The 25,363-nt window shown below is 47.6% G+C and overlaps 2 protein-coding genes across 3 annotated transcripts in view; both read right to left on the bottom strand.

The window, feature by feature from the left end:
• LOC311161067 (ATP-binding cassette sub-family A member 10-like) overlaps positions 1 to 18,234 on the bottom strand; it is a 30,304-nt gene extending 12,070 nt beyond the window's left edge. Inside the window, exons 1-24 of one of the 2 annotated variants that reach the window (XM_084218341.1) lie at positions 17,956 to 18,234; positions 15,799 to 15,908; positions 15,189 to 15,405; positions 14,599 to 14,757; positions 14,278 to 14,378; positions 13,830 to 14,056; positions 12,810 to 12,948; positions 12,281 to 12,466; positions 11,215 to 11,362; positions 10,592 to 10,763; positions 9,981 to 10,039; positions 9,469 to 9,579; positions 8,467 to 8,642; positions 8,059 to 8,178; positions 6,323 to 6,461; positions 6,124 to 6,214; positions 5,686 to 5,825; positions 5,000 to 5,119; positions 4,399 to 4,594; positions 2,744 to 2,910; positions 1,917 to 2,044; positions 1,415 to 1,552; positions 847 to 960; positions 330 to 500 (exon numbers count right to left, since the gene is read on the bottom strand). In XM_084218341.1, coding sequence (XP_084074467.1) covers positions 330 to 500; positions 847 to 960; positions 1,415 to 1,552; positions 1,917 to 2,044; positions 2,744 to 2,910; positions 4,399 to 4,594; positions 5,000 to 5,119; positions 5,686 to 5,825; positions 6,124 to 6,214; positions 6,323 to 6,461; positions 8,059 to 8,178; positions 8,467 to 8,642; positions 9,469 to 9,579; positions 9,981 to 10,039; positions 10,592 to 10,763; positions 11,215 to 11,362; positions 12,281 to 12,466; positions 12,810 to 12,948; positions 13,830 to 14,056; positions 14,278 to 14,378; positions 14,599 to 14,757; positions 15,189 to 15,405; positions 15,799 to 15,900 — 3,321 coding nt within the window. In that variant the 5' untranslated portion in view covers positions 15,901 to 15,908; positions 17,956 to 18,234. Of the gene's footprint in view, positions 1 to 329; positions 501 to 846; positions 961 to 1,414; positions 1,553 to 1,916; positions 2,045 to 2,743; positions 2,911 to 4,398; positions 4,595 to 4,999; positions 5,120 to 5,685; positions 5,826 to 6,123; positions 6,215 to 6,322; positions 6,462 to 8,058; positions 8,179 to 8,466; positions 8,643 to 9,468; positions 9,580 to 9,980; positions 10,040 to 10,591; positions 10,764 to 11,214; positions 11,363 to 12,280; positions 12,467 to 12,809; positions 12,949 to 13,829; positions 14,057 to 14,277; positions 14,379 to 14,598; positions 14,758 to 15,188; positions 15,406 to 15,798; positions 15,909 to 17,955 lie in introns of those variants that run through there. The other variant, XM_084218342.1, reaches the window with a different exon arrangement.
• A 1,745-nt stretch (positions 18,235 to 19,979) lies between these two features.
• The window catches only part of LOC311161268 (ATP-binding cassette sub-family A member 9-like), a 33,746-nt gene continuing 28,362 nt past the window's right edge, over positions 19,980 to 25,363 (bottom strand). The window contains exons 33-39 of the mRNA XM_084218690.1: positions 24,960 to 25,035; positions 24,372 to 24,466; positions 22,309 to 22,428; positions 20,752 to 20,892; positions 20,521 to 20,600; positions 20,373 to 20,428; positions 19,980 to 20,250 (exon numbers count right to left, since the gene is read on the bottom strand). Coding sequence (XP_084074816.1) covers positions 20,161 to 20,250; positions 20,373 to 20,428; positions 20,521 to 20,600; positions 20,752 to 20,892; positions 22,309 to 22,428; positions 24,372 to 24,466; positions 24,960 to 25,035 — 658 coding nt within the window. The 3' untranslated portion in view covers positions 19,980 to 20,160. The remainder of the gene's footprint in view (positions 20,251 to 20,372; positions 20,429 to 20,520; positions 20,601 to 20,751; positions 20,893 to 22,308; positions 22,429 to 24,371; positions 24,467 to 24,959; positions 25,036 to 25,363) is intronic.

The following is a 25,363-nucleotide window of genomic DNA, read 5'->3' as shown; positions in this document are numbered from 1 at the left end:
TTTGTTGGAGAAAATGGAGTGAGGTAAACCACCAGAAACCCATCTATAGCAATGGGGAGCAGTGGAAATGATCACACAGTAGGATCAGGGCATTTAGAAATTACCACAATTTTACTCTGAGGTGTAAAGGAATACATTAAGGCAAGATTTATTGCCTTTTGTTTCCAGCTGGAGAAACCCAAAGGACAGGAGGTGAAACAAGAAGGTCACTAAGAGGACCAAGAGTGTCCCAGCGCCATCTGCACCCACAGTGTCTCAACTGCCCCCACACAAAATATTTTCCATCAATCCCTTCCAAGCAAAGCACCGAGGACCAGAATGGGATGTACCAGCAAGAAGGTGATGGGGCCACTGCCAGAAATCTTGTGGTTCAGGGCAAACTGGAGCCCAAACATGGAGAAGAGCAGGATCCAGCAGAGTGGGATGTCCACCAGCGCCTGGCCACACCAGTAGGCTGAGGGAAAGAGCCCTGAGATCCTCAGCTGGGCACGAGCTCCCCCCTGGGAAGGAAGGCACAATTTTAAAGGGTAGTTTATTGCCTGTGCATGGTTGGCCAACTGCACCCATGGGAATGGCCCCAAGAAATGAAAAGGGAATAAAAGCTGTCACCGTTGTGGTTCTGGGGTAAAATTCTACCTCCTTTTATCTTTCAATATTTTGTGTCGGCTGCAAAACTTCTCATGGGTCAAAACACCCCAAGCTGCCAATCCTAGGGCTGTGCTCAGTTACCTCAGAGGTGTTTTCCAGCCTGAATGATTCCATGTTTCTGTACTCAAACATCCTTCTGGCAGTGCAGCTGTGATCCCTTCTGCCCACCCCAAACCTGCCCCATCCCAGGGAATTTACCTTGCAATCCTGCATGTAGCCCATGGCAAAGTGAGGAGGAAAACCAGGGAATAACAGCAGCGTATAAATGAGGTACAGGGACATAATATAATCCCAGTACTCTGGATTGGTCAGCTGAAAACAGAAGAGCAAAGCATTTGTGGAAAATGCCTACAATTCATTTTGCCATTCATTTTACTGCATTCCTCATGGCTTACAGGGCAGTATGAACAAAAAGAGGGAGGTTTCCCAAAGCAGAGACATGCAAAGTGCTTGCTGGTGAGGAGAGATGGGTGGTGCAGGTCCCACTCCTCCATCCCAGATTTGTGAGGAGCTCTCTCTCCCACCAGCTGACAGGCCAAAGCTTGAATAACGTGCTGGAGAGGATAAGGAACCTCCTGGAGAAACCCTCCCAGCCACCCTCTCCACCCAGCAGCCCTTGAGACCCACATGGGAAAAATCTGGTTTTCCTGAAGTCAAACGTGGTGGTTCCAGAGGCAGCGTGAAGGAAGGTGGATTTACACGTGATAAAATCTGATGAATCAGTGAGACTTTAAATGGTTTTCTGACAGCTTCTGGCTTCACTTACAGAGAAGAAGGGGTGGCTCCAGACCTGGATGTGCCTGGTGGAGTTGAGGGATCTCAGCAGGGAGTTGCTGATGACATTCACCAGCACTGGGAAGCAGTTGACAGCCTTCAAGTGGCACAGCACGGTGAACCTGTAGCTCTTCAAAGAGCAGGAAAACAAGGTGAGAACTCCTGGCTTTTCCCATCTGCAGGGAAGCAGTAGAAAAGGAGCACACCAGGAAAATCCAGGCCTGAAATACCTTTGCTTATGCCTTGTTTGCTGAAAAAACAAATTATGAGGTATTGGAAGTCTGTATTGCTGTGCTAAAAATGTGCATTTTGAGGTGGAAGGTGAGGGGGATAAGGTCTCCTCTAGCAAGGACTTTACTGCTCAAAACGCTTGCTAATTTTTGTACCTTACAAAAAGTCAACAGGGCCATCCCACAGGGAGAGTTGCTGGAGGTACCTTGCTTAATTATTCAGTTGTTTTGAGGAGATGGGAGGGAGACGAGGAAAATCCTCACCTGACCTTCACGGAACATTCGTAGAGCGCCATTGTGTTCTAACTCCTCTGTGATATTTTCCTCCTTTGCTATTTCCACTGTAATATCCTGGCTCTGGAGCAGATGAATTAAGTCATCAATGTCTGTGCCTGGTGTGAGGACCAAAAACAGAGGAATTACAACACTGGGAAACAAAAGAGTCTTTGGCGATTTTATTTTTTTTTTTTAATTTTTAAATCCATTACCACCAAACAAAACCAGAAGAAATCTAATAACCGTGAGGACCAGCCAGCACACGTGTGCTGGATCATTGCATGTTAGTTTTTGGGAAGTTAATGGATTTCAGACTGCATTTTTGCATTGTCCTTTCCCCCCCCCCAGCCTCTCCTGAAGTGCTACGAAATGAAGCTTCCTTTGGGCCCATCTGATGAAGATACCAGTGTCATTCTCTGGCTGAATAACATGAAATATCATCCACTCATGGGAATGTTGAAGGTGAAACTCTGGAAGCAGCCCATTAACTTGACTCAGCATGGAGTGTGGTGCCTACTTTGAAAACCCCACATTCTGAAATTGCTTGGACAGAGACCTGGAGCTGTGGCAGGAAGAGAACCCTGTCCCCCCCTTATCTCACCCGCTCTGCACATCCCTCATCAGGGTCTCACCAGCTGCTGAAGCCACAGTGGGTTTCCCCCACAGCCCTCTCAAGACAATCCCTCCTCCCTTGTTAAAGCCTTCATCCCCCCTGGGATCCTCCTCATCTACACCATCTGCTCTGTCCTGCATTTTCCATTGGAGCAGCAAGAACCCAGAGCTGGGGAGGATGAGGAGAAGCCTCTCCCCCTCACCTGTGTGGTTGTAGAGCAGGAGGGTGGTGGTCTCCAGGTAGGATTTCCTCCCCAGGGGCAGGAAGTATCGGGCAGGAGAGAGCTGCCAGACACTCACACTCTGCCAGCCAGCCAAAACGCACAGTTGCAACAACAGAGGAACCAGGAAAGCCACAAGGAGCAGCAAACTGCATTGAGAAAGAGATGGAGAAACACTCTGAAAAGAGATATTCAGCGGAAGTGCCTCCAGAATGCATTTGTGTGCTGGAAGTGGTGGATGATATTCAGACTACCCAAAGCTCTGTTAAAAACTTTTGGCAATTTTCATAGAATCATGGAATGTCCTGACTTGGAAGGGACCCACAATGATCCAGGTCATGGCCCTGACATCCCAACAACCCCGCCCTGGGCATCCCTGGCAGCGCTGTCCCAACGCTCCTGGAGCTCCGGCAGCCTCGGGGCCGTGCCCGTTCCCTGGGGAGCCTGGGCAGTGCCAGCACCCTTGGGGGAAGAACCTTTCAAAAACCAACCTGACCCTCCCCTGGCACAGCTCCAGCCATTCCCTCAGGCCTTGTCACCAATGAGCCGAGAGAATTTTATTTCCAGAAGTCTCAAACCTTGATCATTCACCAAGTGATTCAAAATGTAGCAGGGAGAGAACCTCGGATCCAGACTGCTCAACTTTTTAGGGCCTCGAAATGCCTTTCAGACTTCCATTAGGTACAAGGTTTTTATAAATCAGCACCTTCTAAGCATTTTAGGGCCATGAAATGCCTTTCAGACTTCCTTTAGATACAAGTTTCTCATAAATCAGCATCTTCCTTTAATTCCTTGTGCCCCACCAGGAACTCCAGCTTGAACATCAGCGGGGCCAAATGAGTTCAAACACTGGCAACATGAGAGAATTAAAAAAAAGGAAAAAAAAAAAGAGCAGAGGAAGCCTGAAAGCACTCTCTGTACACTCTGACTTATTTTAAAACTTCCTCCATTTGACACAAAAGTATTTTTAAGTGATTCTTTTATTTCGAGAGAAAATGGGCTTCTCTTGCATAAATTATTCAGCATAGAAATGAAAATGCGCAAAAGGGAGATTCTGTGTTACTGGCACTGCAAAGCAAAAAACTTTCCCCTCCTCTGAGTGCAGATGACCAAGATCCTTCCCAGCCAAGACCTGATATCAATTAATCCAAACTCATGGAAACAGGGCTGTGGAAGTTGTCCCCCCTGGTGTGACCGTGTCCAGTTCCAGACCTCCAGGAGATAACCCTGTAGCCGTGGATCTGAACAGCTTGGGCTGCAGTGTGCTCCAGCCAAACCACTTTCGCTCGTTGTCAGAGCCCTCTGGAATTCATCAAGGTTACTGGGACATAAATTGTGCTAAATTAAGAAAGAAGAGGCTGAGAAACAAAACGCCAAGACCACAAGGACTAGATAAAGGCCGTGAAAAAAGTGAAAGTCGGTGAAGCACTGGACTGTAACCAACCACCTATCCTAAAAAGTGCATGCAGAGCATGTGGACAAGGTAGAGGCACCAATCAAGAAATGTGTGATTAGTGTGCAGTGGGGTTAGATTGTAGAAGTAGAGCACAATGTAAACAATACAGTGGCTTCTGCTCAATCACATTGGTTAGCTGTCCAGGAGTCCTGCTCTCCTGCAGAACCCCCTCGGGACTTACAGGGACCGCAGGTTCTTCGCCGAGCTCTTGAGCTTCAGGAAGTGCACCCGTGCCATGGCAGAGACCTGCTGCCTCCAGAGGGCCAGGCCCTGCACTGATGCCATCCTGGTGTCCGGGAGCAGCAGGGAGCCTGGCCTGGCCTCCTCAGGGCATCCTGGTGCTGCTTCTCCCCACTCCTCCCCAGGGACGTGCTCATCTGCAGAGAGTTTCCACGTGCACATTTATGACTAATTCTATAGGATGCAGGGTGCCCCCAATGTGGGGAGTGATCGGCATCTGACTCCATTGATTCAGAACACTGAAAATTGCTTTAATAAACTATACTATATTATGTTAATACTTGTCCTGGATTGCCAAGCAAATTGTATTCTATTTGCCATCTGTGTGGCAGCTGTCTTCTGTTCATTGGGCAGTTTCCTTATCTCTTCCACACCCACTCCTCCCTCCGGGGACACATCTGCTGATAAGAGGCCATTGAATGTCACTGCAGGGCTGATAAGAACTGCAGCATCCCATTGGGAGATGTGAGCCCAGGGGGAGGAGCCAAGCGTTCCTACCCTGATATAATCTGATCTCTTTGGCTGTGGGTTGTAAATTGTACCTTTTTGATCGTCCGTGGCTTCTCCCTCCAGCCTCAGGAACACGTCCTCCAGGGTTGTCATGCTGACTCCATAGTTGATAATTCCCAGCTCAGAGCAGCTGTCGAGGCCTCTGAACAGATCTGGAGGACAGAGATAAAACAAAGACATAAGCACAGATATCCAGACCACTCTGGCTCAGCTGAGCCAACCTGACTGGAGCACCTCCAGTGACAGAGAACTGCCAGGACACAAAGGTGTGGGGGAAAACAAAACTGCCAGAGCAACCCTCATGGAAGATGTTTTTTCTGCTTGCTCCCAACATTTCAGACTGTTTTCCTCCTCTGTGTTCGTCAGGCTGAAGTGATGAGCATGGTGGGTGAGAAATGGGCATGGAACAGCAGAGGTTGTGTGGGATTTCCTCTTATCTCTGTCTTTTCATTTAGCAGAAAGAGAACTGAACTCTCAGTAACACATGTGGCCCAGTTTAGCCTGCAGGGTTTGTCACTGCAAACAGTAGAAAAGCATTTCTTGCACAATTTGATCTTAAATGTATGATAAAATTGTGGGGAAAACCCAAACTGTGATGGTTTTGAAGTCCTGATGTGACTCCTGTAGAAAATTTCCCTTTGCATTTCTCCTTCCACACATTTGCCATTATATTTTTTTTTCCCTATGAATAATCCTCAGTTATTTTCATATACATTACCTGGGAATTTATTAATGTTTTCTAAAGGCAGTTTATATCTCAGTTCATACTGGGTGTGTCCTGAGAATGTGGCATTGGGGATGTACCCTTTCACCAGGGATGTCAGATTCTCCAGGTCACAAGACTCACTGACATGGATCCTGTTGTGTGGAAAAAAACACAGACGTTTAGGTTTGGAATAAAAACAACCCAAACCCACCCAGACAAACAACATCCATCATTTTATGGATGCATAAGAAGAAAACTCCAGTATTCTTCATTCATTCCCTGCTCTGGATTAATTAACCCTAACCCTAAATCTTGCTGCAGTTTCAGTTAATGGAGCTGGATTTTAATGCTGGCAATTTGTTTTGATGACATCTGCCCTAGGGTTTCATTAATTCTGGTGTCCCCTTGTACTTGCATGTTGCCAGGTATTGTTGGGGCTTCAGGAGATACCTTAAATGATAGCAAATCCCCCATTTTTTCTTCAGGAACAGAGACGAGCCAACACACTTCAGCGTCCCGTGCGAGATAAAAGCCTTGCGGTCTGGAGAAAGGAAAAGCCAAAGGAATTTCTAGTGCAGAGCAGCTACTGCCATCTCTTGGGGCTTTGTGCCGCTGGGTGATCCCACAGGGATGCCCCAGCAGAGCTCACCTGCCAGGATGTCAGCCTCGTCCATGAACTGGGTGCTGAAGAGGATCACCCGCCCCGCCCGCTGCTCCCGCAGGAGGCTCCACACCCGGTGCCTGGAGAGAGGATCCAGCCCCGCCGTGGGCTCGTCCAGGAGCAAAACCTGCAGGGAGGATGGGATCAGACATTCCCCATTGCCGGTGGCTTTGGGGTTTTGTGGAAAATCAGGGTGTTGGGGAAGATGGAACAGGAAAACCTTATGAATGTGATTGCCTGGCAAAAGATTTTGAGAGTACAGAATCTATAAGCGAGATTGAAATGAAAGCAAGCTCTGAGATACCTCAGTTACTGAACAACTGGAAAACAATGGCATGGCCAGCTGAAGGCAATCCCCTTTGGATGGAACAACACCCTCTGCTTGCAGACAGCTCCAAGGGGCAGAGCAGACCCTGCTGGCTTGGCAGAAGGGGCCCAGAGAGGAGTTTTTAGGGTTTAAAATGTAACACACTATGGGGATGTAATGATTCTTATAGGCTGTATGTAAATGCTGTATCTTGGGCTAGATTGGTTAGTGAGAATTAGAATATTCAGCGCAGAAGAAGATTTATTATATTGTAACGGGAACCTCACTCTCTTATCCTCTTACTCTCTTATCCTCTCATCCTCTCTCTCTCTCATCCTCTTTCCCACTCTCTTTACTTCTCTTGGTCCTGCTCTGAGCTGTGCCTGGCAGCTCCCAGCAGGGCCCTGCACTTGGCACTTTGCAATAAACCCCAGGTTCCAGACCTGCCTTCAGAGATCTCTGCTCTCCGTCCGTCCTGACCGAGCTACCCCCTGACATCCTACACCAGGGCACTGGGAATATTTCTCTGTCTGCTCTGGGGTGCCCTGACCCCCAGGGCAGCACTGACTCTGACCCTCATCCATGGAGAAAGTTTCCTAAACTCCAGAATCCACTAGGGTGTGAAGTGGATTGTAGAGAGTAGTGTAGATGTATCACTTAGGTGGGAAATTTAGATTTTAGGATTTTTAGTGTGTTGTGGGTGGAAGCAGGATGGAGGGCACAGGGTGTCATCCTGGGCTCCTTCCTCATGCTTCTTCTTCCTCCTTCTGCATGGGTTTGGGTGGCATTTTGCAATTGGGTGGAAAAGTCTGCATTGCGGGCTGTTGGGGATCAGTTATTGGGTTAAAAGGGAAATAATCCAGGTGTCAGTTCTTAATTGGACAGTTTAGCTTTAAAAGACCTTGGAACAAGAGATTGTTGGCCATTTCTGCAGTACTTTTCCAGTGTGCTGAGCCTTGTGTGGATAGCGTGCAAAACTCTAGATAAGATAACAATAAACAAGAACCTGAAGACCAAAAAGATCCAGTGGGTCTCTCTTTCCTGAGATAAGACCACTCCAGGAGGGTCTCTCCCAACAGGGGAGTCGCCAGGGAGGGCCCAGCCTGAGTCCCAGAAGTCGGGGAATCAGCGACAGGTACCCCAACAGGGTTTGTGGTTCTGAAGGCAAGACACCCTGGGCATCTTTCAGACAAGGGCAGCTGTTCTGGGGGCTGTGAGAGCTCAGGGAGCTGCTTCAAAACTCAGCTGGCAAGGTGGGTTACAAATTTAAAAAACAAAAGAAATTATGAAATTTATCAGTTCTAATTATAAGCACTTTAAAGAAGTCGGAAATCCTAGAGCCAAATACGTGCCCAAGGTTTTAATTATGCTGGACCTGAGTATTTCCTACATCACAGAGCCATGCCTGCTGCTTTACCTGGGGGTTTCCAAGCATGGCTATTCCAATGGATAACTTCCTCTTCTGTCCACCACTCAGTTTTTCAGCTTGGGTGTCTTGAATGTTGCTGATATCCAGCAGTTCCAGAATCGTTTGCACCTAGAACAGCACAAGGATGTCCATTCTCAGCAGCCATTGTCCTTCCATCCTTTATTTGGGTAGATTTAGATTTAAATTAGCCATCAGAAGGAAATTATTCCTTGTGAGGGTGGGGACGCCCTGGCACAAGCTGCCCAGAGAAGCTGTGGCTGCCCCTGCATCCCTGGAAGTGTCCAAGGCCAGGCTGGATGGGGCTTGGAGCTTCAATTTTCAGAAGATCCAGGTGGATTCTTTGAGCTTCCCAGTGCAAAAGGAGTCTCTATGGAGTGGTGGGGAACACACACTCACCTCTTGCTCCACCTCTTTGGACTTGATGCCCTTGATTTCCGCAAAGATTTTCAGGTTTTCTTTCACGGTCAGGACCTCAAACTGCGTGTTGAACTGTGGGCAAATCCCAATCATCCCCCTGATCTCCTCCCTGTCTCCCATTTCAGAGAGTTTGTAGCTGTATATGGTGGCAGAGCCTGTTCACGGGGATAAATGGGTGTCTTAGGTTGGAAATGCAAGATGTGGCTGGGGGTGTGTGTTCAACTCCCATCTATCAGAGCTGGGACAGTTCTCTGCTGTTCATTGGGCAGGTTTCTTTATCTCTCCCAAAACCAATCCTCCCTCCAGGAGATATCGTCTGTTCATGGGCCATTAATTATTAATTATCTTCTGTCCACGGCCAGTGAGTGTCCCTGCAGGGCTGATCAAATTCCACCATCCCATGGGGAGATGCTCCGCCCAGGGGAGGAGCCAAGCATTCCTACCTGGATACAATCTGAGGGTTGGGACACCCCAGCAGCCTTTGCCCCCTGCATTCCCAGAGGAGCAGCTTTCTCCTGCCCTGCATTCCCAGAGGGAGAGCAGGCCCATCTCCAGCAGCCCTGCAGCTGCAGAGGAAAACTCCCCCCTTGTGCAGGATCCTGCTGCAGCAGAGCCACAGCCGGCACTGCAGGAGGGCTGAGCCCCCCTGGGATGGGGCTGTGCCCCCACCCTGACACACAGGGGACAGGGACTGCTCTCACCCTGGCAGGGTTGTTTTCTAATACTGCATTTGTATTTTTATATTTTCTTTTTAATTTTAATATTTTTCCTAATAAAAAACTGTTATTCCTACTCCCACATCTTTGCCTGAGAGCCTTTTAATTTCAAAATTATCATCATTTGGAGGGAGGGGATTTACATTTTCCATTTCAAGGGAGGCTCCTGCCTTCCCTAGCAGACACCTGGCTTTTCAAACCAAGACACTGGGATGAGGGGGAATGAATTGATCTTTAGAGAGCTTTGGATCAAGGCTTGTCCTACCTTCTGAAGGGCAGCTGAGCCCACTGAGCACGTTCAGCAGCGTTGTCTTTCCAGCCCCACTGTGGCCCAGCAAGGCAGTGATCTGACCCTCATAAATGTTTAAAGACAGACCTAGAACAACAATAACAATCAAGTCTGGGGAGAAATGAGGTTTGACTTGCCCTCCCTCACTGTCAAAGGCAGGAGAAGTCAAAAGGTACAAGAATTAAGTGATAATAATTAGCCAAAAGAGCACTGGGTGTGGCAAAGCTCTGCAAATATTTAAAGGCATAAGGAGTTGGTATGTATTTAGCAGAAAAAACAGAAATAAAGCAACTTTAAAAAATTAAAATCTTTCTTCTCTTTAATCTTATTAAAAACAGCAAATTAGTAAAACCTGAACAAAATAGTGATCAGTCACATCAATTAATATTTGATATAAATTTAAAAGCAATGCAATGCTTTTTTCATAGACTGTTTGCACAATGGCGTTTCCTTATCTTTAGCAGGAATCAATCTCACAGCTTTCGTACCTCTTAAAGCTTCTGTCTTCTTGTCCTTCTTCTTATAGGCTTTTTTAATATTGTGGAGCCTAAAAGGAAGGTAAGGAGGTTATTATTTGGGGATTTCTGTAAATGCTTTTCCCTGCTGCCCTCTTCCATTTTTATGGACCTTAAGTTACAATGACAGAAATGGCATGAAGAAAATAAGAAGTGCTAAGAAACAAAGCTGAGATTCCCAGGTTTGACAGGCTCTGTGCCCAGGTGTGAACATCCCAACCTGGCACCAAAAATGGGGCACCAAGAGTGGCAAAGACAGGGCCAGTCCCCAATCCCCGTTGCAACACTTTCCCAATGGGTTACCCTCTTCATTCTCCCTTTTGTCCCTAAAGGACATTGAAAGTCCACAACAACAAAAAAAAAAAAACCAAAAAACAACCCAGTTATTTTTAAATCTAAATTTACCTAAATTTCACCTTTAGTGACCAGTCTGAATTATCTTTTTATCTCTAATTTTTCTCTGTGAAACAAAATGTTTTGCAAGAGCCCCACAAACATGGAAGCAGCCTAGAAAAGTCCAACCCAAGCTGATGGAAGGAGCGGGGAGCCCTAAACCGGACACAAGCAATCGCTTCTCTCTGAACCTGATGGCCTCTTTCCCCAGGAACTCGGGGGGCACAGGCTCCACATCCTCCCCCAGGAGCTCCTCAGGGTTTGCTGTGGCTCTGGGCACGTCCCTGCTGGAGCCTCTCCTGCTCCTCATCCAGTACGAGGCCTTCAGGAAGAACAGAGGAGGGGCTGGGATCCCGTATTTGCCTGCCAGGAAAGCAAAAAGATGGCCTGACATCAACCAAAGGCACAGCCAAGACACCATCCTAGACTAAACTTTTAGGAGTTTCAAATAGCACCAAATTGCTGCTTTTTCCAGACAACCCCCTGCCAGGTTTGGAGCAGAGGTAGAGGAGACAAGAAGGGAATTATGTCATGAATTCAGTGGTTTTTGTAATGAATTAAAGTATTGTCCTACATGTTATTACACTATAATCTCATAATTAGAAAGAAAAAATATTAAATAAAAAATGCTAAATACTCTGTTGTCATTGATTCTCTGAATCTGGCATGGGCCAGAAACAGAAAAGTCACTCTATGACACCATAAATTTCTTTTAGTCCAAAGTTTATTTTGGTTGAATCCAAGAAAGGACCAGCCCATCATTTCCTTGATATAGCCCATGCAATCCATGTAAATAAAAATAAATCATTCCTACCTGGCAGAATTTTGTTGAAATACAGAGCCAGCAGCATGTACAAGACCGAGTCAAAGGCCAGCAGTATGTAGGTTGAAAATAAAAAGGATGCTTCCTCCATAAGGTTGGAAAGGGAAAAACCCATTCCATATTTCTCTAAATCGAAAATCTTAAATAAAAGAGAAAGAAGAACAAATTTCAGGCTGGAAAAAAATGCAGATGCCCCCAAACCATGGATGCAACTCTGTTTCTTAACCCAGAAATCATCTGCAGTACTGACCAGCTGTTCTTATTTTCTTTCTAAAGGGGAAGGGGAATGAATTTGCTCCATGCAGAGATCTTCGTGCTTTAATCCAGAAAGATTAAAGCAATTAAGAAAAACCAATTAAGAAAAACCTGATATGGGCACTCTTGATGTGACAGAGTCACGACAAAAATGCTATAATTTACATAATGATTGATTTAACCACATGGCAAATTAACAAAGTCAGTCCCTTTTTCTGCTGCTGCAGAAATCTCCTCTCCCGGGCAGATTTTTTAAAAATATCTATCAAGAAATCAAATATTAGATTACCAGAGCTAGCAAGAGCTATGCAGATATGACTAATGGAAAGCTGGGAAATGGCACAGATTTCTGCAGGGTGGGGATGGAGGAAGGGCAGCAGCAGCAGGAATCCAGAGCTGCATTTGCACAGTCCCTGCTGCCAGGAGGGAGCCGGGGAGTGGCTGGGCAGCCGAGGATGCTGTCCTGATGTCCCTGAGGATAATGAGGCTGTTGTGTGCAGGATGGGGCCCTGTGGAAGCTGCAGACGTGCACAACAGCAGATTTTTTTGTGCCAAGGGCCCTGCTTGTCTCTGCATTCAGCTGCTTTTGAAGCAGGGGAATGGGATGGGGGTGTTGGAGCCCCTCTGTGCTGCCCAGCACACCTCGGCTCACCTGGGGGTTTCCAACAGGCTGTGCAGAGGAAGGGAAAATGCCTGGATGGTTTCCAGCCGGATTTCTGAGCTAAGGGCAGGAATTCCTGCACCTTTCTCCAGCAGCAGGGGAAGGAAGGAAGGTTCAGCTGCAGGGGTGGTGCCCCCATACCTTGGCAATGCCGGTGTTGAATGCAAAAGGACACATGAGACCAAGGAACCACTTCAGGGGCTCGGGGACCTCTTCTATCAGCACTGCCAGGCTCAGGAACCCGAAGATAAAGATGATGAGGAAGCCTATGGAGCTGACAAGCTTGGAGGTCCTTAAGAGGGAGCAGAGCATGAAAACCAGGTGGATCTGTAAGGACAGGACTTTCCCTCAACCGCTGAAAGAAATAAATATTCTTAACAGCAGCACTTCCATCTGCCAGGCACCAGATCTCGTGTAGTAAAATCCACTAAAGCCCTTCTTAGTGGGTTGATCTGAGTTTCAAGCCGGGCCTTTTGTAGCCAAACAAGAGCCTGTCAGCCCTTCAGGCTGCAAACCAAACCTCTGCTGCTGACCTAGAAAAGCCACTCAGATGTTTCAGCCAGCGTGGCCCACAAAGCTCCTGAGCACAAAGGCTCTGGAGCAATGCTCGGGCTCATCAACACAGTAATAAACCATGTGGGGAGGAAATCTGGCTTAAAGCCTGACTTACACACGCCAGGCCATAGAGGAAGAAGAAGAGGGAGACTGCGGGGAAGCTGCTGGTGTAGAAGCGCTTGCGCAGCACCAGGGCCGTCAGCAGGCAGGAGAAGATCAGCACATAGAGGGAGTACAGCAAACTCCAGGACAGCCTGGGGAGGGAGAGGTGCCATCAGCCCTGGGGGTGGTTAACACCTCTGCTTGCAACTTCATCTGAAGTGCTTAAATGGAAATGTTAATTATTTCCCGTGGCAATCATTTCTCTTTCACATCCTCAGAACAGACAGGTGATCCAGCTTAGGAGGAGATGCCCCAGGGAGCAGATGACACCACTGACATGCTCAACCCTCTGGATGAGAAACTGAACAAAAGCACTCATCAGTTGCATCAATTAATATTTGATATAAATTTTCAAGAAATGCAAGTATGTTTTTTCATTGACTGACTGAAATATTTGGGCAACGGTGTTTCCTTGTCTCTACCAGGAATCAATCTCACAGAGTGCTGGAGAAAAGTTACAAACCCATTTAACTCATTAATTGGCTTCTCAGGTGCCTGTCACTGTCATATTTTGTGAAAAATCCCTTCGCCAGGATTTCTTCTCCTGGGAAGCTGAGAAGCCTCAGAGAAAAAGGAAAATAATAATTATCCGATTGCTTCTCCTGTGTTTGCTGCTTTGGGATGTGGTTTGGAGATTGATTACCAACAGGTGCATGTTTCACTGGTTTCATGTGAATTGTTTTGACTTAATGCCCAATCACTGTCAGGCTGTGTCAGGACTCTGGAAAGAGTCATGGGTTTTTCGTCATCATTCTTTGTAACCTTCTGTCTGTATCCTTTCTCTATTCTTTAGTATAGTTTTAGTAAAGCTTTCTTTAATATAATATAAGTACATAAAATAATAAATCAGCCTTCTAAGAATGTGGAGTCAGATTCTCAATTCCTCCTCCATCCTGGGGACTCAGAAAATACCACAAGTGCCCAGGAACAGGCTGGTTTTTGGCAAAGGAATTCCAGTTAAAAAAGAGCTCACCAAAATGCAGTGTCCTGCAGGCCCATGGTCTTCATCAATTCTTTGAGCTGCTTCTTTTCTTGTGTGATATTTCTTGATAAGAAATACATGAAGGGCAAGAAGCACATCACAGTGACCATCATGAAGTAGCTGTACTCCAGGCTGATGGACAAGAGGATGCTCTGGGACTTCATTCTGGCACCAGCAATGGATTCCATTTCTTCCCAAACAGAATGATTTGTCACCATCTAAATGAATGCAAGGTCAACAGATCAGTGTTTTGCTTATTTTCTGCAGTGAGATGCATTTATACAAGGAATATCCTGCTTCACCCTCCCTGGATTAAGTTTTAAAAGTGGCTTCATTTTCTGACAAAGCCATCCCTTGCTATTCCCACAGCAGAGTTTGCCTTTCCTATATTACATTTAAAATAAAAGGATGTCTCCATCAGTTCCTGAGTTGGATTTACCTCTATAATGGCAGCATCAATGCTGGACTGCAGGGACAGGAAGCCTTTGTACCAGTACCTTGGGCTCTCACAGCTCTTCCAGGAGAAGTTATAGCAGGTGTCTGCAAGGCAAAGGGCATCACACTAATGAAAAGTAATTAATGCTCATTATTAAATGCAATGACAAGAACACACTGGCACTGTGGGAAACCCTTCAAGTGGACACTGACAAGAACTAAAAAAACCCAAACCACCCAAATTTATTAAATCCCTTAACAAATGTGGATTATTCCCACCCTGTCCACACCAGGCAACCACCCTGAAATTCTCATTTTGCATTACCTACGTATCCCATGACTTCATTGGGAAGAATCACATGGGTGGTAGGAAATCTCAGGTGGTAGGAGAAGTTGTCCTTAAATACAACTCCTATAGTTTTCCTGTTTGAAATCCAGGCATTCTCCATGGCTCTCTCATCTTCCACTTCCACTAGTTTTATACCTGTGGAGCACCAGAAAAATATTGCCATGAGATTTTGTGAGTGTGGAAGTGTGTCCAGAGGCATTGAGGGAATGTTCTGCTTTCTCAGCCCTGCAACTCCTCCTTTTCCAGTTGTCACTGCCCAGGGAGGCAGCTCTAAATACTTCAGACTTGACCAGTCGAGAAGAAATGCTCCCCAAAAGAATGGTTTTTAATGTGTTTTAAAAGTATTAGGGAATATCAGGTAAGGCAGAGCTTTCCAGTTCAGAAGGCCACACTGGCCTCACAGGTAGTTTAAATCCTAGAGAAGAAATATTTGTGAGAATGGAGGATTTAGGGTGAATTTTAAACCATCTCCCGATCAAAGCTGTCGGAGAACCGCTACAACAACACAGCGCGCGCACAACGGGTTCAACGAGGCCAAAATCCAATATTTGAAAAGCAAAACCCACCTGACATGACAGAGCTGGAGGCCACTTTGCTCATGATGTGCCTGGTGGTGGCAGTGGCGGGGGTGAAGGTGACGGTGACCCCGGTGGCGTTGAAGGCGGGGTCATCCAGGTAGCCCAGGTGTTCGGCGGGCACCTCGGGGTACCGCGTCTGCCCCATGAACGGGGACGAGGACACCAACAGCACCAGGGGCAGGAAGAGCAGGGACAGGATCCACTCCTGCACCGGGGAGAGATTGTCATGGCAGTGTAAAAGCGGGTTCTTCGTGGGATTAGGATGGGAAAAACAGGAATTCAGTTCTTTGGGGGGTTAAAATGTAAAGGAGGGGGATTTGCTTACGCCCATTTCTTAGGTGGGGATGGAGAGATTCTCTGCATGGTGCCCATCAGCTGCCCCAAGAGCCCATCTCTGCCCTCATTTGTCACAAACCAGACATAAATATCACCATTAAAAAAAAAAATCAAATCTCTGAGTGTTCATTACCAGTCAAGCTTCTCGAAAGTACTTGAAGTTCTAATTTTACCCAAAGAAGTTGGCATCTAGGGGCATGCAGGGATTGGGCACACTCAGTAGTTAGCTACTATTTTGGTTTTATTTTAAATTTTTTCTTACCTGAAAGCTCTGCATCTTCATCCTCCACTTGAGCAGGACATTTTTCCACAAGAGAATTTTAATTTGCTGGAATACACTTATATTCCTCTGGACTGTCTTCATCTTTGAACCTAGAGACAATTTCTTTTTGAAGACTGCTTTCAAATATGACAAAAGCCAAACCAGCAGTGACTGGTTTTATTTGCACAGTCCTTCCAGATGTGCAGTGAAACTTTTCCTCCCTTTTTACAGCAAGAATGAGCTGAGGAAGCTCAGATGTTGTGTGCTGAGCACAGCCCCTGCAGCACAGGGTCCAAGAGACTTCATCACCCTCAACATACTCCAACCCTCACAGCTCAGCAGCAAATGCTGATAGAAATCAGAATTTCAGGCTTCCATGCTTCAGCATGGGGAGTTTGGGAGGAGTTCATCATTTATTGATGAAATAAAAAGGGGACTATCACATTACATGACCTAATCAGCTTGGGTGGGCTCCATAGCCAAGAAACAACAACAATACAGCCAATTAAAATCCCTAAAATCCTTTTGCTTGCAATTTTAATGTGCTTTAGGCTCAACACCAAGGAGCGTTGAGCAACTCCTGGCTGGGGTGTGAGCTGAGCTCTTGTGGAAAACAGCATCTGCTGAAGGGAACTCAGAGCCATGAGAGAGCAAATTCCTGGAAGTGCGTGGGAGAGATGTCACTGGCAGGTTATTAATGAGAAATGAGATAAAACTGAGTGGCCACGAGCATGACTGAGGTGTTACTCCAACAGACAGGGCAGAACCCTCAAAATCCAAGCAAAACAAGGATTATTTTGTCTGGTTAAGGCTGGTGGAGGGAACTGGAAGAAGTAAAGCACAAAGCTGCCTGACAGATTTTTGCAGATGAGATGGGTGCTTTTAACCATCCATAAAATATCCATGAGGACCTTTAATGAGCAAAAGGGTTCAGTAGCTCCATGTAAAATCTGCTCACATGGCCAAACTGCTCTGCTGTCACATCTGGAGCTAAAATCTGCTTTTCAACAAAATCCTGATCTTCTCTAAGTGATTCTCAGGTAGAAAAATCGGAGCTGTTACAGACCTAATCCCTTCAAGCCTTCCTGTCATAAGGAAAGAGATTTATGTTGTCCTGTTCCCCTGGGGAACAATGCCTCATGGTGCTGACAGGCAAAGCAGAGTTTATCTTCCTCCAGATATTTCTATTCAGCCCTCAGGGGTTTAGTCTTGGTGTGATGAGACAGCAGGCACTGAAATGCTGGAAAAGCAGCTGCAACAAATGGGCTGCAAACACTTGCCCTGGCTTTTGCCATCATCTCTAAACAGAGTTTTTCCTCACTGATGAGGAAACAGAGTTTTTCTCACTAAACCCAGGTGCGCAAAAATTTGAATTTAGCCTGTGGAGTAACCTCTGGACTTCCCTGAATAAACTGTGGGTTTAAACTTGCTATTATTTGGTTGCTTTTTCACCCCACAGAAGTGAGGATTAGGAGGTTGTGTGTCACCTGTGCACATCTCCACCTCTGCCACGGGGTTGGTAACACAGCTAGAGCTCCTTGCCAGGTGTTCTAAGGGTGCCATGGGGTAACCTCAACAGGCTGACACCCTCAGGGGATCCTGGGGTGGAGAGCAGCCCACCAGGAGCTCATCCTGGACATCCCACAGGTCCCTCGTGTGGTCACCCCTCAGTGCCCACTGACCCCGTGCTGCTGCAGGCTTTGGGCAGCTGGGGGAGGTGTGGCACAACTGATTTCTTTGCTCCTGTGGTATTTCAGGAGGAATTTTTTAGAGCATAATGTGGACAGAACTTTTAAATCCAAACTTTAGCTTGCACTGGAGGCAGGGAATGAAATCTGCTCCTCGTATGTCCTGGATCATTTAAAATACTGAGCTGGAGCTGCTGCTTCCTTGTGGTGCTGAGAAACACTGGAAATAAACCTCTGCCATAAACTGAGCTCCATTTGTGTGTTATTTCATCTCCAAGTAAGGTTAAAAGGACTTTGTTGCCTTTAAACCCCCCTAAGCTGGACTCACCCTATTGGGAAGATGCTCCGTGCCCCACCCACACCCTGCACCCTCACCCGGTGTTATTTACAGCATCATCACTTCCTGGGGGCTTCATCCCTTCAAAATCACATTTGTTAGTTAGGGTTAGGAGGAATGCTTCAGCCTTACCTCAGCAGGAAGGTTTGAGAGGAATCCAGAGCCTGTCCTGGAGGAGCAGAGGTGCTGAGCCTCCCCGGGCTGGACTGGCTGACTCTCCCGGAGACTCACAGCTCTCCTTTGTTGTTTTTTATCCCCCTCAGGCACTTCTGCAAAAGACATTCCTCACACCATGGCTTCTTTTATTCCCTGGCTCCCTTCTCCTTCCTCCCTGGCAGAGCTCCAGCTTTGTTTGTGTCAGAAGAAGCAAATAGAGCGCGTCGCTGTTGAGGCACTGGGGCGCCTTGTCCGAGGAGTTCACTCAGGACATTCCTGAGTGGTGGCCAAGAGAAGGAAAACCAGCCCCACAACAAACCACACAAAATCCTTTCTCTGTCAAACTCTGCTGTGTTTCTCAGTGCAGCAACAGGGGCTGAAGTCGACAGTGATGTCACAGCACATGCAGGGGAGGACAGAAGGTGGCAAACTCATCCCGTGGCATCAGCCACAGAGCAGGAGCAGCAGAGAAGTGCTGCCTCCTGCACAGCTACAGCTCTTCCAGCTAAAAAACATCTTGGAAAGGTTGGAATAAACATCTCCTGACTAAGCCTGGGCTTCTAAAGGGGATGGGTTTGGTTTCTGCCCAGGCTCTGGAGCGTGGCTGCCCAAAGCAGCATCCCGGGGCTCCTCAGGGCTGAGGGACCAGAGGCTGGGCTTGGAAAAGTGGAGCAGCTGGATTTGCTTCCTTCTGCTCTGCCTAGCAGGAAGAACCCACCCCTAAGGTTTAAATCCCATTCAGATGTGTCAGGGTGAGGCAGACAGCAGAGGTGTCCCCAGAACATCTCCTGGGTGTCCAAACCTTTTCCTCCCCTCCTTGTAAAAGGAAAAACAACACCCTAACGTGAAGAGGGGGAGATGCAGTGAATCTCAGTCTCCTCCCTGCCCACGTCCTCGGCAGAGCCCCGATGTTGGGAGATCCAGGTGCAGAGCAGAACCCCGGTGTGGGTGGCTGCTCAGGAGCAGCCCATCCATGAGCCAGGGCAGCCACCTGCTGGTACCTGCTTGCCCACATCCCTGCCTGCAGGGCCCACACACGCATCCCTGCCTGCCCAAAGCAGCTGCAGAATTCCCCCTGCTGCGTCCCAGCCCAGCACCACCCCTGCCTGCACCCCCAGCATCACCCACACCCACCAGGGCAGCTCAGGGCACGGTGAGGGTCGTGCTGCTGTGCCCATCCCATGGGATGGCACTGCCCCTGGCCTCCAGTGGGTCCCCAGCCTTTGCCAGAGGGTGCTGGGGGAGAGGGCAACAGGGCAGGAGGGGAAACCCCTGGATGCAGGGAGTTCCTGGTTTGTTTGTTTATTTATTTATTTATTTATTTTAAATTTACTTGTTAACTCTAGCCCTGGCAGGCAGATGCCCCAAGAGGAGACGCTGACCTGCTCAGACAGGGTCAGGGTGATGGAGCTTGCCCCATCCCTCCCAGGCACCCACAGGAGTGGGTGCTGATGAGGAGCCCCCTCTCTTCCCAATGACCACAGCAAGGCTCAGCCTGCTGTCCTTCTTCAGCACTATTTTGGGTCAAAGCACGCCTTATTTTGACTCTAATTAATACCTGGCTTTTATAGATGATGATAAAGGAGCTGCCAGTTTTCATTACATTCATCCAGCCACTGCTGAGTCCTTTCCTCTGTCCCTGGCCCCAGTGGTGGGGATGAGATGGGCCAAGTTGGCCTGAGCTGGAGCAGCTCTTTGGGCCAAAATACAGCCCTGTCCCTCTCTCTCCCAGGAATCAGCAGCTCTGCTGGCCACATCCCACCAGGCAGAGTGTGATTCCCAGGGCTGACAAGGCAGAGACCTGGGGTCCTCCTGCCAGGGATGACTGAGGTGTCAGAGCCTCCCCAGGGCTTGCTCCTGGCTCTCCCCAGGGACTGAGCTCCTTACCCAGCCCCAGTGTCCCTCACAGCCTCGGGGTCAGGAATTCAAACTCCATGAGCCACCCTGAGCAGGGGCACAGATGAGAGTCAGGCATCAATTTGTCAAAGGATAAAGGCTTTATTTATTAAAATAACAACTCTGTTTTTCTCTGTGAGGCAGAACACCTGCAGGCTGTGTGTGCTGTGATGTGGGTCACCGAGTGCTGGGGCTGCAGCTGGTCACAGCGACCAGTGATTTCACTGATGAAATCCAGTAACACTGATGAAATGCACGGGATGTTTCCCACCGTGGCTCCAGGAATCAGGGGTGAAGGGGTCTCTGCTCCACAGCCCCGTTGGATGCCACCTCCAGGTCGTGCTCCTCTGCATCCCTGGTGAGGTCCACAAACACCTGCAAAGGGACACAGGGGGAAGCACATCACTGCCATGGACTGGCTGCATTTGTGCTGGTCACAGGTTATCTCTTCCTTTCCCACAGGGAGCTCCCAACCTGGAGCTCCTGCACAAACTCACCTGGTGCAGAGTGTTCAGTGACAAGCTGTACTCCTCAAGCTTGAAATTCCGTTTGGCTGCGGAGGGATGGAGAAAGCATCCTTAAAAACCAAATCCACAGAAACCATTTGAAAGTTATTTCCTTATTTAACTGGTTGTTTCCTTTTACCTGCTTCTAGCTGGGAGAAAGACCTGGACAGAGGTAGCGCATCTGCCACTGGAATCTTGTAGGTGAGCATGGAAGAAGTCCTGAAAAAGAAATGAAAAAAATGAATTCTTCATCTTGTGACTCAGCCGTGCAGTTTGGGGGGGTTTGTAGGATAACTCCAGGTAAATCACTGAGCAAGGTCAGTAGGAGGAAGAGAGCATCCCAACCCAAATCCAGGCTGTGGGCACCGACCTTTCCTGCCGAGCTGCCTGGGGGAAGAGGTTCAGGATTTGGGTGTGCAGAGCATCGCTCTGCCCCGCGTCTGTCATTTTGAGTTCCAGGTGGTAACTCGTGCCAAACTTCCTTTTGAGATCCTCAAGGGAACCGATGTACCTGCAGAGGGGGGGAAAACATTGCTCAGACCAACACAGCCAGCAAATCAATCCATGGCTTGAGGGAGCTGAGGAGTGGCTGTATGTCCTCTTATTCATCAGCTCTTCACACCATGCTCCCTCTCACAAAACTGACTGTGGCAGCATCCAAACCAGTACTTGCCATTAGATTAAGAATTGAAAAAACCAAACTAACCCAGACTAACCCCAAAATAACCCCAACCCCCAAACTAACCCTAAACTAACCCAAACTAACCCCAAACTGGCCCAGACTAACCCAAATAACCCCAACTCCCAAACTAACACAGACTAACCCCAACTAACCCAAACTAATCCCAAACGAACACAAACTAACCCCAAATGAACACATACTAACCCTAAACTAAGCCCAAACTAAACCAAACTAACCCCAAACTAACCCAAACCTCAAACTAACCCCAACCACCAATGAAGCCAAACTAACCCCAAAATAACCCCAAAATAACCCTAAACTAACCCAAAGATAATCCCAACCCCCAACAAAGCCAAACTAACCCCAACTAGCCCCAAAATAACCCCAAACTAACCCCAACGCCCAGACTAACCCCAAACTAACCCCGACTACCCCCAAACTAACCCCAAAATAACCCTAAACTAACCCAAAGATAACCCCAAGCCCCAACAAAGCCAAACTAACCCCAACTAGCCCCAAAATAACCCCGAACTAACCCCAACGCCCAGACTAACCCCAAACTAACCCCGACTACCCCCAAACTAACCCCAACCCCCAAACTAACCCCAAATTAACCCCGACTACTCCCAAACTAACCCCAACCACTAGATTAACCCCCAAATAACCCAGACTAACCCCAAACTAACCCTGACTACCCCCAAACTAACCCCAACTCCCAGACTAACCCCAAACTAACCCTGACTACCCCCAAACTAACCCCAACTCCCAGACTAACCCCAAACTAACCCAATCCCCAAACCAACCCCAAACTAACCCCGACTACCCTCAAATTAACCCCAACTCCCAGAGTAACCCCAAACTAACCCTGATTACTCCCAAACTAACCCCAACTCCCAGACTAATCCCAAACTAACCCCGACTACCCCCAAACCAACCCCGCCACTAGATTAACCCCCAAATAACCCAGACTAACCCCAAACTAACCCCGACTACTCCCAAGCTAACCCCAACTCCCACCCCAAACTAACCCCAACTACCCCCAAACTAACCCCACCTCCCAGACTAACCCCGAACTAACCCCAACCTCCCAGACTAACCCCATACTAACCCAGACTACCCCCAAACTACCCCCAAACTAACTCCGACTACCCCCAAACTAACCCCAACCACTAGATTAACCCCCAAATAACCCAGACTAACTCCAAACTAGCCCAGCCCAGCCCAGCCCCCCGGTGCCGTGCCCACCGGAGCCGGCCGCACGCCAGGACGGCCACGCGGTCGCACATCGCCGCCGCCTCGGGCAGGGACTGCGTGCAGAGGACGGCCGCCCTCTCCCTGCTCCTCGTGGAGGCCTCCATCATCCTCCTGGCAACAGAGGGATCACAGTCACTTCCTGGGAACAGCCACAGAAAATCTCCTGGTTTCTTTTTCTGCCTCTGCCAAGGTGGGGGTTGGAGCGCTAGAGATGGTGTTTCGCGTTCGGGTTTAGATGTTTGTTGTTCCTTATCGATATTAAAAGTCATGAGTTCTACAGAATTCTACCAACAGGCTACACAACGGCTAGATGTCTTTCTCTACAAGGTCTTTTAAGGTCAAACTACCCAATTAAAGAATCACACCTAAATGATTTTCACTTTTAAGCCAATAACTGATCACTCGAAGTCTGCAGTGCAGACTTTTCTGTCCAATTACAAAACACCACCCAAACTCATGAAGAAGAAGGTGAGGAAGAAGGAGCAGCCTCCACCCTAAAACCTCCATCTTGCTCTCTATATATTCCTATATTCTAAAACCTCAAACTCTGAGTTTTCCACCCTGTGATATCACACACTTCTGTTCAAACTACACACCCACAATCCCAGTGCTATCAATCAATTTTGGAAGCCTTCTCCACGGCCTCAGGTCAAATATAATATTTTCTTGTGGGTCTGTGCCCTGCAGCACAGAAAGTTTAAAATTCTCAGCATCCAGAACTCCAGCACTGGTCTGTCTCCCTCCCTAGAAATAACTTTTTAAAGTTATTAAAAAGCAGAGAAAAGACTTCAATTTTCTCATTTAGAGGCGATCTGAATGCCACTGCTATGTTGTAATTTGTCACGTCAGCATCCCTCCAAATTTTGCACTGATGAAAAACCAAAGCTAACACCAGCCCTGAATGACTCGAGGGAGGACTTCCTACACTTTCCTCTCTGGCTCTGAAGAAAACAGAAATTTGTGTCTTTTGTACCAAATGCATGGGTTTAGCCGGCATCTACTGAGATTTTTTTGGGGTGTATTAATGACCATGATGGGATAATTTTTTGGGGTGTATTAATCACCATGATGGGGTCATTTTTGGGGTGTATTAATGACCATGATGGGGTCATTTTTGGGGTGTATTAATGACCATGATGGGGTCATTTTTGGGGTGCACCAGTAACCATGATGGGGTAATTTTTTGGGGTGTATCAATGACCATTATGGGGTCATTTTTTGGGGTCTATCAATAACCATGATGGGGTCATTTTTTGGGGTGTATCAATAACCATGATGGGGTCATTTTTGGGGTGTATCAATGACCATGATGGGGTAATTTTTTGGGGTGTATCAATGACCATGATGGGGTTATTATTAATGACCATGATGGCGTCATTTTTGGGGTGTATCAATGACCATGATGGAGTAATTTTTTGGGGTGCATCAATGACATTATGGGGTCATTTTTGGGGTGTATCAATGACCATTATGGGGTCATTTTTTGTGGTGTATCAATGACATTTTTTGGGGTGTATCAATGACCATGATGGGGTCGTTTTTGGGGTGTATCAGTGACATTATGGGGTCATTTTTGGGGTGTTTCAATAACCATGATGGGGTAATTTTTGGGAGGTATCAATGACCATTATGGGGTTATTATTAATGACCATGATGGGGTCATTTTTTGGGGTGTATCATTGACATTATGGGGTCATTTTTTGGGGTGTATCAATGACCATTATGGGGTCATTTTTGGGGTGTATCAATGACCATTATGGGGTCATTTTTTGGGGGGTATCAATGACCATGATGGGGTCATTTTTTGGGGTGTATCAATGACCATGATGGGGTCATTTTTTTGGGCTGTATCCATGCCCATTATGTTACAGACCTTGCTGCCAGCTGGGTGAGGAGCTCAGCAAGCTCTCCCCATCCCCTGGGCATTGGGAAAAAGGGAAAAGACAGATCTCCACTGTCAGCTCTGCCTGCCCAAGAGTTCCTGCAATGATGGGTGAGCCCATCCTGTCAAACCTGTCCCAGATTGCCACTCCTGCCAGGCCAGGGCTGCTCACCACATGCGGCGCTGCCCTTTGGGGTCCACGCTGACGGAGGGCTCGTCCCAAAGCATCACTGCTGGGCCTCCCAGGATGCTCAGAGCAAATGACAGCTGGAATGGGAACAACATCAGGTCAGGGCTCCTTAATTTACCTGCAAAACTGGTGAACCTTAATCCCTGCGTATTTTTTCAAAGCTGAAGCTCTTGATTCCAAACTACAAAAGGAACAGGGATTTTTAAAAATCCCACTTAAGGTGTTCTCAGTTAATGTTTTAATCTCTCAAAATCAGATTTCCCCAGAATTCCTGAGCTTGCCAAAGATGTGAAAGTGGTTTTCCATCCCATTTACTGGAAGATGTAGGTGCTGGGGCGTGAAGAGGTGATTGTAAATCCAATTTGTGGTTACCACTATTAAGCACACCATGCAGAGGAATGGGAAACTGGGGTGAGGAGGAGGGAGGGAATGCTGCCAGGATGGATTCAAAAGGTATTGATGAAAATGAATGATGCCAGGAACCCACTCAGCTGAAGGTTTCCTCTGCACCACGTCCAAGAAAGAGCGAGCAGGGTTCAGGGAAGTAGCAAAGACAAATTCAGGACGTACCTTTCTGGCTTCTCCAGCAGATAAACTCCTTGCTGGGGTCTTGAAATGCTTCAGGAGATCCAAGGCCCTTCCTATGCTGTGGGGAATGGAAAGGGAAAAGCCTCAAATGACCATCTTGGTGTGCAACCTCTGTGGTCAGGGGTGCTGAGGGACCAGACACTGACGTATTTTGGTTGGTATCCATCACCTTGGGTTACCTGGGGATTCTGCTCCTAGCTTGGATGTTAAATTGAGGAATTTTTGCAGAAATTCAAGGCAGGCAGTGCAGCTAATGAGAGAAGTGTTACTCATGCAACTAGCCATGAACTGAGACAAGCTTGATTTTTTTTTTCCTCTGAATTTTCCCAGGTAAATTTGGGCTACAATCTTCATAGGCAAGGGACTGAGAACAGTATAAAACAGCA

Source organism: Fringilla coelebs, assembly GCF_963513975.1.
Source record: "Fringilla coelebs genome assembly, chromosome: 19".
NCBI classification, from domain to species: domain Eukaryota; kingdom Metazoa; phylum Chordata; class Aves; order Passeriformes; family Fringillidae; genus Fringilla; species Fringilla coelebs.
This window is presented reverse-complemented; position numbering and strand designations above follow the sequence as displayed.